General features: G+C 39.4%; 1 protein-coding gene across 7 annotated transcripts in view; it reads left to right on the plus strand.

The window, feature by feature from the left end:
* Window positions 1–13422, plus strand: part of UTRN (utrophin) — a 607443-nt gene that overhangs the window by 168454 nt on the left and 425567 nt on the right. For all 7 annotated transcript variants that reach the window (XM_038397679.2, XM_043511144.1, XM_043511142.1 and 4 more), the window contains 2 exons: window positions 3650–3795; window positions 6074–6286. In XM_038397679.2, the coding sequence (XP_038253607.1) occupies window positions 3650–3795; window positions 6074–6286 (359 nt within the window). The remainder of the gene's footprint in view (window positions 1–3649; window positions 3796–6073; window positions 6287–13422) is intronic.

Below are 13422 nucleotides of genomic sequence, written 5' to 3' on the forward strand. Positions count from 1 at the left end.
CCTAGAGATTTCTTTAACTCTCTCCTCCTGGGGGATATTTTCTGTGTGTCTGTATTGTTACATATTTGCTCATAGGTATTTTGAAATAAATTACCAAAATATTTGACACTGGTGTGATTATACAGTGTTGTTTTTGATAAATAAAATTTGCAGAATTTTTAAACTTTTGGTGCAGAATTTTTGGTGCAGAATTCCCCCAGGAGTATAATATGTAACTGCATAGACTAAAGTGTAAGGTGTAACCGCAAAGCCTTAGCTTTGGCATTTCTGGGCAGGGGCCTGATTCAAAGTCCACTCATGTTAGTGGAAACGCTTGCATTGCCTTCAGTGGGTTTTAGATGAGGCTTCAAGCATTAATTCAAATTGTTTTTTCCTCAGTGTAGCTAACTAAAACTCGTACATAAAAGAACAACTTTTAAAAATCCCAAAAGGTGTGTAATTACTTTAGCAAATTAAAATGGTGGGCTTCCACTATTATTACCATGTCTAAAATGGGAGCTCAGAACCCCTTGAAACAGTTACTTACTGTTACTTGGTAGAAAGGCGCAAGCAGGATAGTTCATGATTAGATTAAATAATTGCTTTCCTATGTACTGATGATTAAATTTAAATAATTATTTGTATGGGGCCTGATTCAGAGCCTACTGAATTCCCCAGGAGTCTTTTCATTGACACCAGTGGATTTTGGATCAGGCCCATAGAATGTAACAGAAAATTGGAGTGCCAGATTACCTCCTCCATGCTCCTTGCTAAATACGTTCTTCCCTAATGGGAAAAATGATTATGCAAGGATGCTGCATTCCTGAAATTAAATTTAATTAATTAGCAAAACATATTTGAAGTATATGATGCAGGATAAAGAAGTAGGTACGCCTGTGGCACTAACAGAAATAAATAAAAAATACTTTAGTGCAGGGTAAATTAGCCAACCACATGCCACTGAAGATTGGAAGATAGAGAGCTCTGTGAAATTGAAATGTGCGTAAGAAATTTATTTTCCCTTTCAGCTTTGTCGAGCATATTAGTCATACATAATTCTTTTTGGAAATGCTTGTCTGAAGATGAATTCCATCTTTGAAGCTTTTAGGAGTTTGACCTGCTTCTTAGGAACATTCTCCTTGCCTATCTGTATCATTAAAGCTTCACTATTAACATTCAAGTCAGGCATACTGGCTTCTGAGGGATTTTAAATGTAGTGCACAAATATGTGGCTTTTAATATTTTACAGCCCAATATCAAGTGCACTGATCTAGAAGTAGATTCCTCACCCCATAGTCTTTTGTTTTATGCTTCAAAGAGGTTGGATGAAGTGTTTTATGCTGGCTCCAGTTGGGGGAGGAGAAAAGCTGTCTTTCCAGTGCAATAAAAGTAGATTAAAATGCTATGCTATTAGGGCAACTATTTAATGCATCTCGTAAGGAATGAGCTCTTCAACTCACATTGTCAGAAAACTTTTCCATGTATTATGCTTAAATTATGGGGTTTTATCATGCTCATTGTGATGAAGAATTATTTTGTAATTGTTATGATTTAGTTCACATGCATATGAACAGATATATTGGTAATGTACATTGCAGTAGATCATTGCAAGAGGTGACTGGAATATGCTTGAAGTTTTTTAATATCTAGAAAATCATTTGAAGTAAGCTTGTTCGTTTATGAATGACCATATATTTTAACCATTTATTACCTAGGAAATGCATCCTAATTAAAGGGGTCAGATAATATATTCAATGTAGTTTTTGAAAGTGTAGTTTGTCTGCAGATTGGGGCACATGGTATTTTCTCCCAAGGTACTCTCCAAACTTTTATAAAAGAACCTATTGTTTGTTTAAGAAATTTCTTATGTAGTGGAAACTGCATATAGTGCAGTATACCGTGTTTTTTGTGGTTTAACATAAGTTGAATTGATTGCAAATAGAAGGAACCTTCAGCATTTATAAGCTCTATAATGGTGAGAAGTACTTGTGCTTGGAGTCTGCAGAGTTTATAAGCTTGTACAGCTCCATCGGAATGTTGTGTTGAGAATTGCAACTTGAATTTTATTTCAAATAGGGTTGGAATTTCACTGTAAGTTCCTTAGCAGGTTTCACTGATTAAACACTGTGCTCCTACTTGCTTATATCATGAAAGCATTCCTCTTAAAACTGATATGGCTTCCTTTGAGAAATGGTGCTGCTGGATAGGCTTAATTGTCTCCAGAAGTGTTCACTTACTATTCAATTAGAAATGGTATGAAGTAGCACTGATAGTTTTAACAACCCATTGTTGAAAGTGAGTCTTTTTGATTAATTTTTGGTGGTGGCAGTGAACAATTTGCATATGTATCCGAGGCCAGAGAGTACACGTACTGCGGGACTATTTTGATAGTCACAATCGTGTTCAGTGCTGATTTTAAATTAAATATTGTGTTGGTAGTTTCTGAAACACACAAACTAATATGCCAAACAAATCCTTTGAGATTCCAAAGAAGTCAGAAGCAGGAAACCTAATTAAAAATAAATAGGCTTGCAAGGATTAGATTTTTATCAATAAAGGTTAATAAACATTGATTTCACCTCACACACATAATCTGATGGAAAAATATTTCCTTTGATGATTGACATTTGGAGATAGGCAAAGTAACAAAAACGTTACTTAGAGAGCGTATCAGAGTTTGATTTAAGACTATATACTTTGTTTGTTTTATATACAAATTGTCCACATAATGTTTTAACCATTATAAAACTTTAACTTTTTGAATCTCAACATCTACTGTACTTTAAATAATTGTCTGGTGCCCCTATCCTCTGCCCCCTGATTTCTTACAAATGAAAATTCAAATAAATAAAAATTGAAAAAAGTACTTAAAATAACTGATATTATCCATCAAAATTGTATAAAAAAAGAATTCTGCCAAGCCCTAAAACAAATGAAGATGTGCAAACAGTTCACAACACATACTAACTTGCTGATTCATAGATCCCTAGTTTTAGGCTGCTCCTCAGTGTTTCCAAATAGCATTTGATGTATTGCCAGAATGGATTCACTCCCTGTTGTTACTTCAAGAATATTAAACGTAGGCTAAATTTTTCAGAGCTAAGTTCCATGTTCAAAAAGGGTCTTAAATGTCTAAGTCCTTTTGGCTTTCAATGAGACTCAGTCTCCTAAGTCACTTTTAAAACTGGGATTAAAGACTTGCTAGAATTAAAAATAGCAACAAGAAAGAGTCCTCCTTCTTATTGATACTTCATTATGTAAATTTTTTTCATTATGTCTCCACGAATCTGAAGAAGTGGGTTTTTTACCTACACAAGCTTATGCCCAAATAAATCTGTTAGTCTTTAAGGTGCCACCAGACTCCTCATAGTTTTTGTGGATACAGGTTAACACGGCTATCCCTTTGATACTTTATTATGTAAAAACACCAACAACTACACCTACAGATAAACTACCACCACCCCCACCAAAAAATTTGCCATGAAGTCCTAGCACTTTGCATATTTTGGCCTGAATTGCTAGTACGATGATCAGTATTTTGGCTGCAGGAGTTTGTGTTCTAGCATTCATTCAAATATATGAAATATAGCTTAATTCCTTTTAGAAATAAAAACATTCTGTGCCCATTTCCTCCCTCTTTTAAAAATAGCAACCTTTTTTTCAAAAACAGAGCTAGAATGCCAGCCTAGCCAGGATTACTTGGACACTTTGAAGAGACTGAAGGATATATTGAATGAATTGGAGAGTAAAGTACAGTCCATCATGAGTGCCGCAAGTGACCCAAGTAGGGTTGAGAGAGCCTTGCAGCAGACAAAGGTAAGTTTATTTTCACTTTTGCATCTAGAAATTTGGCTGTCTTGATAATTGACTTACCCCAAAGAAGCATTAATGCAGCTACTTTTTCCAATCCTACATCCCAATGCTTTAGCCAGTTTAACTGTGACTAGAGGTGTTTGGTGTACCCTAACCAAATGAAGTGGGACAATTTAAACTTTTTCCCTGCATCACCTTGGAATTTCAGTTGGGTAAGGGATGTATCTTTTTTTATCCTAAACTGTGAAGAAGTATAGCTGTGAGCTATTGAAAGACCTGCCTTTCAGGCTTGCCTTTCAGAAGCAAAGAGTACTGGCCCTTTGGTACCATGGAGACCATTGCTTTAAAACATCTGTAGCTAGAGAGAAGTGAGACTTCACTTACTATTATTGCATGTATATAAAGTAAGTAAAGGTTTCAGAGTAGCAGCCATGTTAGTCTTTATCCGCAAAAAGAACAGGAGTACTTGTGGCACCTTAGAGACTAACAAATTATTTTATTTGTTATAAATTTTAGTCTCCAAGGTGCCACAAGTACTCCTGTTCTTTTTATAAAGTAAGTAGATATTTTGTCAAAAGCTGCTATATAAATGTACGAACCTCCCACTTCATTTCTGTCTGTCTCTCTCTCTCTCTCTCTCTCTCCAAATAGTTAAATTGTTTAAAAAAAATCCCCATAAATTAACTGTTCTCTCCTCCTCCCCTCTTTTTGTAACCACGCTGTGCATGGAGAAACCTTTTTCTATGCATTAGTGTAGGAGTGTGGGGATGAAGCTGGAGAAACTCTGCTGAAGACTAATCACTGGTTAATTTTTTTCCTTTTTTGGGTTTATTTTTTGGGGGGGGTGTGTGTTAAAATCCCAGTAAGTGAGTCTATCAGTGCTTTACTTTATAGACAGCTGATTACAATATGGCAGGAATTCTATAGCTTGCTCTTTTGATACTGCTGCTGTGTAATTTAAAGTTGGCAGAAGCCTTTAGTACATGAGCTGTTGGAAATCATGAATGTCTCTGATTTTTAGTCTGTGGGGATCTGTCTGACTGGACTTCTGTTTAAGAATCCTTCTCCACCTCTGTGACTAATTGACCTGAAGAGAGATACTGTGCAGATGTATGATAGTATAAGAAAGAGAGACATGAGAGTTATAGTGGAGGGCAACAAAGATCTCAGATGATGAGTAGGAGGAACCTGAATCTGTCTGCTCTCTTTACTCACCACTAACAAAGAGCCATAAGTGCCTGCGGCATAGAGCTTACGTTGGGATTGCGTTAGTCATCATTACACGACTCAAGGTATATCATTATACCCCTTTACAGAAAGTGCATCTTCTTTCCAGAAACATTAGCTTGAAAACAGACTTATCGGATGGACACTTTGCAGTTTGTAGAGACTGATAAGCAAGTCCCAGTCATAAGAGGAAGCACAAAATAAATTTCCTGTGTCTCTTTTCTCTCTCATTACATGGTGAATTTTAAAACGTTAAAATGTTCATAGAGGAGAAAACTTCTCCATTACAGTACGTGTAATTAGACAGAGATAATCACAAGTCAGCAATGGGTGCAAATATTAGTATTTTTCTGGGGTTCTTTTAAAAAACCAAACTTCAGAACACTAACAGAAATGCCTGATTTAAGTAAAACTGTGGTGATTTTGGTTCTTATTTTAAATTTCTGTCTCAAAGGTTATGAGGATTTTCTTTGTAATTAATATTATCCTGTGACTCTTTAGAACTTTAAAAATGCATGATGCCTATTGTTGTTACTATAATCTTATATTACAGCTAGTAGTGCAGCACTAAAAGCCAAGGTAGCCATTGCTTCCATAGTGCTTCCTGTAACATACTTGGATTTATGTGATAACATGCACTATCAATAGAATACTGAGGATGAAGGGAGTGTCTTAGCTCCATTTTCTGCCTCTTTTTACTCAAATTCCTTAATGTAGACTATTTGCATGTGTGCACATACTGGGTATATCACAGTATTTAGGGTTACCATATGTCTCGGTTTTCCTGGACAGGATATCTTTTTTGGTTTTCCAGTCTCCGTCTGGGCCGATTTTGAAATATGAACAAATGTCCATGATTTGGTACTGCCATTGTTACGTCTGCTGCTGGCAATGGCGCTGCCTTCAGAGCTGGGTGGCCAGAGAGTGGTGGCTGCTGTATCCCTCTTCCACCCCAACTCTCCCCTTCTGGCAGCGTCCTCTATTTGGGAACTTGATATATGGTAACCCTAAAAGTACTACTCGTATGTACATTCTTTCTGTTTTCTCCCTGCAGACTGTTTGTGAAACAATAGAAGGCCAGAAACCCACCGTAGATAAACTTGCTGCAGAAACAAAAGCTTTGGAAAAACATGCTTCCTTTGATATAGCAAAGATCTACAAGCAAGAGTTCAAGCGTGTACAGGAGCAATGGGACAAGTTAAAGGTCAAGTTTTCTAATGATGTTCACTTACTGGAGGAAATTGTCTCTAAACTGAGAATATTTCAGGTAAAGTGAAAAATATTTGGGTTTATATCTGTTTACATACCCATTAAAAGTCCATTTCCTTCTCACTGTGCAGCTGATGTTTGACTTCAACATTAAATATGTATTGGCCACAGATTTAAGTAGAATATAAAAATCTTATAAAATCTTATAAAAATCCACAGGAAATGCTGAAGTATAGTGTAGTGTTTTCATGAGTGTCTCAATTTTAAAACCTCTGATGATTTACTTTTTGATCATCGGAGAATTTTTACTTAAAAAAAAAAATCCTCCTTTTTACTCTTTCTGGAATGGCAAGGGGGGTCAAGTTTATCATTAAGAGTTTACTCCTGCTAGGTGCTGAGTGCCCTCAGCTCTCATTGATGTCATTGGAAGCTGAGAGCGTTCAGCGTCTCTTAAGGATGTTCAGCACCTTACAGGATACAGCTCTAAATGCTTTGCTTTTCTGTGTCTGAAAAGTAAGAGTCCCATTTCTGCTGCTGAACCTTTAAGTTGAATTTGTATTAAGTGTAGTACTGGATTGGCACAGTGCCTTCAAAGAGTAAGGGAAAAAAGAGGGTGATATACAGGAATGGTTTTCCAGTTCTAAAAATTAGTCTTTGAAATGTCAGGAAGGTGGGTGTAATGGTTATTAAGAATAATTAGCATTTACAGTGTATGGTACTTCATCCTTTTTTAAAACGCTTTTCAATCAATCCTCACCAACAGTCCTCTGAGGAAGGAAAGGAAATATCCTCACTTTAGAATGGGAGGGATTACTTGCTCTGTGTCACAGATTCATTATGTAAAATGGATTTAAATTAACTTCTGAGTCGCCTTCCCATTCTCAGTTTGTTAATCTGTGTTATCTCTATGAGGAGGCAAAAACATGAAAATTGAGTGCATCATAACTTGCTTTCAAAATGTAGCTCAAAAAATATAGTACTAACCATCATTTGTAATTATGAAGTGGAGAGAGTGTGCCAGTCAGAGCAGATTAAAAACCAGTCTTTCTGTTAATAAGGAGTCATTGGTGTGTCCAATGTGATTAGTGTAGTGTGTAAGCAGACATTTTGAATACATTTCAGATCTGGGTTCCTCTTCTTCTTTTTTTATTTCAGAATCTAGAAAGTAAAAAAAAAAAAAGTGTCTGGGAGATCTACTCATCTATCCCTCATTAGTCTATTTATGGTAGTTCCAGATTCTGAATATAAAATTTCCTCTACAACTGTTTTGCAGCTAGAAATTGCTGACAAAGGAGATGCTGAGCTCTCAAATTGAACTGCTGTCTGAATTATATTTCCACTTCAAGAATTTGCCTTATTTTGAGTTTTTTTTAATATGCATTAAATATCTTTGAATAATCTCTATATTCTCTTCCATTTGAAGAATATATGTTTTATACAGTCCACGTACATGCTAATTTTCTGATTGAACCTCTTCTTTTGGGGGCATAAGATTCAGAGGAAGGGGAGAGTGCTTTTTCTCTTTTCCTCTTCTGATCCCACTACTTTTGGGGTGAGAGCGGGGGGTAGAATGTACACTTTACTTGGAGAACACATACGCGCTTCAAAAGAAATTTTAATTCAGACAAGGATGTAACGGTGGTTTGGCCCATGGGCTGCTGAGCCTCAGGCTAAATCAGTGCTGATTACAGGATGAGCTTTGCCTTAGTGGGATCAGGAAATTCCCTATAAAAGGCAGCAGGTGGCTGCAGCTAGCTGGGGAATGCTCAGAAAACACAAGTCAGAGGAGTTAGGTTGCAGCAACAAGAAAGATTTGACTCTTGCAGAGACATTGAACTGTGCCCAGCTCTGGGAAAAAGGGGTTGTTAAGCCTCTAATGAAGTGGGGAGAGATGCTGAATGAGGGTTGGGGCCTCGAGGGCCTGTGTATACCCAAGGACTGAATAAAATGGACCCCAGGCTAGGAATGTTTTAATTTCTTTTGGACTGTCTTGATTTTGAGGACTCATGCGAAGGAGACTACAGGAGCAGATTACTACAGAGGCACTTCTGGGCACGAGGGGGTGCTTGGGTCGTGGCCAACCCTGATACTAAGACCTTGTCAGTAGAGACCTACATTTGTCTAAGTTGAGACTGTTAATGGTATGGCTAAGTAACATAGGCCTGGCTTGCAGAGGTTTAGTCAAAGCTGGACAAGCTGATTAAGGTTGATAAATGAAAAAATGGTTGGGATTTGCTACCATAAGCTTGGAAAAACATACTTGGTGCTAAATCCTAGCCTCACTCCTTCGCAGGGACAGAGTATACACCCCCATGCTCATGTGAATATTTTGCTAGGTTATTTACTAATTATTCGTCCTAGATCTGGAACTGGCTTCTAGTTTACCCCTGAGTAACTGGCTGGGCAAGCTCTCGGAGTATTGGTATAACAATCACTGAAATATGGCCCTAATTAATAAACTTGTAAATAGAATCCACAAAGCAGTCTGAAATTAGAGGGAGGTGAAGGCAGTTCTCAGAAGGAAGATATCTGCTGCTTTCTATTTATTACTGGGAAGTCCTGTTACCTGTAATACTGAGATGAGTACAAGCTGTCTATCTACTTTATCAGAAATACCTGGTTTGTTTAAAAAATAGTTGCTGCTTAATTATTTATGCAGCCCACGATCAGGTGGAGAGCCATTTCTGCCAAGATATGTTCACTCTGTTTCATCAAAACTCTCACTTTTTTGCTACTTTCATGGCACTGATCTGAGGGATCTTAAAATGTAGGGAAGGTCTGAGCTCAGGGGGCAGCCTGATTTTACTTCTGTTGAAGTCAATGGCAATCTTTTCCATTGATTTCAGTGAGTCGGATAAGGCCTAAGGTGAGCAAGTCTGTGTTAGAATCTAGAGCTGGAAATGACCATTTAAGTCATCTACTTATTCTCTCTGGCTGGCCAGGGTTATTCCCTGTTGTAAATTTACCAGGATTTTCCCCAGTCTAGTTTTAAACCTGCCAAGCGATGGATTTTCACCCAAAACCTTTGGTGATTATTCTGCATGCATCTCACTTTAAGAGGTTTATCTTGATGTTAAGCCTACAATTTCCCTTTCTTAATCTCACCCCATTCTTCCTAGTATTGCCCTTCATGCTAAATAATTCCTCTTTTTCCATGTGTTCACATCGTTCAAATTACTAGTAGACTTAGAGACTAACAAATTTATTTGAGCATAAGCTTTCGTGAGCTACAGTTCACTTTATCGGATGCATTCGATGAAGTGAGCTGTAGCTCACGAAAGCTTATGCTCAAATAAATTCGTTAGTCTCTAAGGTGCCACAAGTAATCCTTTTCTTTTTTGTGAATACAGACTAACACAGCTGCTACTCTGAAACCTATTAAACTTGCAATGGTTTCCTCTTAGTTCTCACTTAACTATAGATACTTAACTTTTTAAGTATTGCCTCAGCTCCTCATTCAGTTTTGCAGTTCTTTTCAGAACTCCCTCTAATTTCTTGTAGTTGCAATATCTTTCTTGTAATTAGTTGCACATCAAATTCAGCATTTACTGCAGTCATTTGAATAATCCCCATGTTCACCCACTTAAACATGCTTATCCTGTGCAGTAGTGGGCCCTGAAAATGCTCCCTTTTGCATACACATGAGCACGAGAGAACAAGGTAGTGTACTCCGTTATTGTATCAGAATTATCTCAGTGATGTGATGCAGCTACAAGCTGAGGGAAAAATTCTCCTTTCTGATCTTCACAGTGGTACTCAATGTTAGTGTACTGCCCTCCTTGTGTGTTTGGGTCACCCACTGATGTCAAGGCTACTGATGTCAATAGGAGTTCTGAGACATAGGGAGAACAGAATGCTGAAGTTGAGTTCTGCCGTGCAGATCTAAGAACAGAATTTTTTCCCCGGCGGGGAACAAGGTACCAGTACATAGTTTTAACGGAGGGGAAAAGCTTAAGAAAACTGCAGAAGGAGACCATATTCTGAAATGTGCAGTGGTGGTGCCCGAGGAGACATACTTCAAAGGGCTTAAATGTGGGTGTTTTTTTAATACATTGAAACTTTTTTCTGATAGTTTTTGCCAGCATTTCCTGAATGCTTTGTAAAGCTATTAATAAATGAACAAACCTACATAAAGCTGCATATCTGTAGCTTCTGAGTTCTTTTGAAGAGCTTTGTTAGTACATACATTGGCAGTGATATCCCGGGATGCTGTAGTTTAAAAACCATCATAGTTTGAACATGAAGATTGAAACAAAAACATGGAATTTCCCCTTAATAGTGAGAAGCGAATTCTGTGTGTCATCAATGGCACATGGACTAAAATGTGTGTTTAGATTTCACTTGGGGAAATGAGTGGAAACATTCATTTTATTCAGCTTTGTTAAATGGTGCATAGCTTTACAAATTTTACTGGAAAATATTGTGGAAAATACTATTGGGCAAATGATCCCACTCTAAAGAGACCATCACACTTGTACATCCTCTGGATTAATAGCTGTGGGAGGGAGTGTTGTGTAGAAATATCCATAAGGATTCCTCCTCAGCATCTTGTCCATGGATGGCAGGGTTTGCCTCCCTGTCATGAAGGTGGCAAAGCCTGCCCCTAAAGCTGACACATCTCCTCAGCTTCCTGCACTGGCTCTGGCCTCTTATATCTCCCAGGCAGCACAGCTAGTAATGGAACAGAATTGCCAGGGATCTCTCCTGCTCTGTGGTTGCAGCTGTCCCTGGGTTCCTCCTTGCAGGGACTGACCTGGGAGAGATAATACAGACAAGTTTGTCCTATTGTTTAGGTAGAGTTCTGAAGGGCTCCTAAGGGTCTTATGATATATGCCCCCTGGCCTTCACCATCTCCCCTCCTTTTCTCCACATGGAAAGTGGATAGCAGAGAGGCCCCTCGGCAGGGGTGGGGGCAGTGCCAAATAAGTGTGAGCGCTCCCATTTTGTGCAGAATGGTTCATATCTGTGCATTAAGAAGACCACCCCCACGTGAGAACATAAGTGGCATGATCTGGCCCTGAGTTTTAATATACGTTGTATAATATGTCTTTGTCATAGAATCATAGAAGATTAGGGTTGGAAGAGACCTCAGGAGGTCATCTAATCCAATCCCCTGCTCAAAGCAGGACCAACCCCAACTAAATCATCCCAGTCAAGGCTTTCTCAAGTAGGGCCTTAAAAATCTCTAAGGATGGAGATACCACCACCTGCCTAGGTAACCCATTCCAGTGCTTCACCACCCTACTAGTGAAATAATGTTTCCTAATATCCAACCTAGACCTCCTGCACTGCAACTTGAGACCATTGCTGCTTGTTCTGTCATCTGCCACCACTGAGAACAGCGTAGCACCATCCTCTTTGAAGCCTCCCTTCAGGTAGTCGAAGGCTGCTATCAAATCCCCCCTCACTCTTCTGCAGACTAAATAACCCCAGTTCCCTCAGCCTCTCTTCATAAGTCATTTGCTCCACCCCCCTAATCATTTTAGTTGCCCTTCGCTGGACTCTCTCCAATTTGTCCATATCCCTTCTGTAGTTGGGGGACTAAAACTGGATGCAGTACTCCAGGTGTGGCCTCACCAATGCCAAAAAGAGGGGAATTATCAATTCCCTCAATCTGCTGGCAATGCTCCTACTAATATAGCCCAATATGCTGTTGGCCTTGGCAACCAGGGCATGCTGCTGGCTCATATTCAGTTTCTCGTACACTGTAATCCCCAGGTCCTTTTTCTGCAGAACTGCCGCTTAGCCAGTTGTCCCCAGCCTATAGCAGTGCATGGGATTCTTCCATCCTAAGTGCAGGACTCTGCACTTGTCCTTGTTGAACCTTATCAGATTTCTTTTGGCTGAATCCTCCAATTTGTCTAGGTCACTCTGGACCCTATTCCTACCCTCCAGCGTATCTACCTCTCCCCCATCTTATTTGTAATCTGTGAACTTGCTGAGGGTGCAATCCATCCCATCATCCAGATCATTGATAAAGATGTTAAACAAAACTGGCCCCAGGACCGACCCCTGGGGCACTCCGCTCGATACCGGCTGCCAACTAGACATCAAGCCGTTGATCACTACCGGTTGAGCCCAAGAGTCTAGCCAGCTTTCTATCCACTTTATAGTCCATTCATCCAATCCATACTACTTTAACTTACTGGCAAGAATACTGTGGGAGACCGTATCAAAAGCTTTTGCTAAAGTCAAGATATATCACATCTACCACTTTCCCCATATCCAGAGGGCCAGTTACCTCATCATAGAGGCAATCAGGTTGGTCAGGCATGACTTGCCCTTGGTGAATCCATGTTGACTGTTCTTGATCACCTTCTTCTCCTCAAAGTGTTTCAAAATGGATTAATTGAAGACCTGCTCCATGATTTTGCCGGGGACTGAAGTGAGGCTGATTGGTATGTTCTCTTTCTTCCCTTTTTAAAATATGGGCACTATATTTGCCTTTTTCCAATCTCCGGGACCTCTCCCAATCGCCATGAATTTTCAAATATAATGGCCAATGGCTCTGCAATCACCTCAGCCAACTCCCTCAGCATCCTTGAATGCATTGGGTCCCCTACCACTCTGGACCCATGGACTTGTGCATTTCCAGATTTTCTAAATAGTCCTTAACCTGTTCTTTTACCACTGAGGGCTTCTCACCTTCTCCCCATACTGTGCAGCTCCAGTGCGAGCTGACTTTGTCTGTTAAAACCGAGGGGGGAAAAAAGCATTGAGTACTTCAGCTTTTTCCACATCATCTGTCAGTATGTTGCCTTCCCCATTCAGTCAGGGTCCCACAATTTCCCTGATCAACTTCTTGTTGCTAACATACTTGTAGAAACCCTTCTTGTTACCCTTCACATCCCTTGCTAGCTGCAACTCCAATTTTGTCTTGGCCTTCCTGATTACACCCCCTGCATGCTCTAGCAATATTTTTATACTCCTCCCTAGTCATCTGTCCAAATGTCCACTTCTTGTAAGCTTCCTTTTTGAGTTTAAGCTCACCAAAGATTTCACTGTTAAGACAAGCTGGGTCTCTTGCCCTATTTGCTATTCTTTCTGCACGTCAGTATGGTTTGTTCCTGCACCCTCAATAAGGCTTCTTTAAAATACAGCCAGCTCTCCTTGTCCCCCCACATTAGCCTCCCAGGGGATCCTACCCATCAGTTCCCTAAGGGCGTCAAAGTCTGCTTTTCTGAAGTCCAGGAT

The sequence above is a fragment of the Dermochelys coriacea genome, chromosome 3 (assembly GCF_009764565.3).
Source record: "Dermochelys coriacea isolate rDerCor1 chromosome 3, rDerCor1.pri.v4, whole genome shotgun sequence".
Lineage (NCBI taxonomy): Eukaryota > Metazoa > Chordata > Testudines > Dermochelyidae > Dermochelys > Dermochelys coriacea.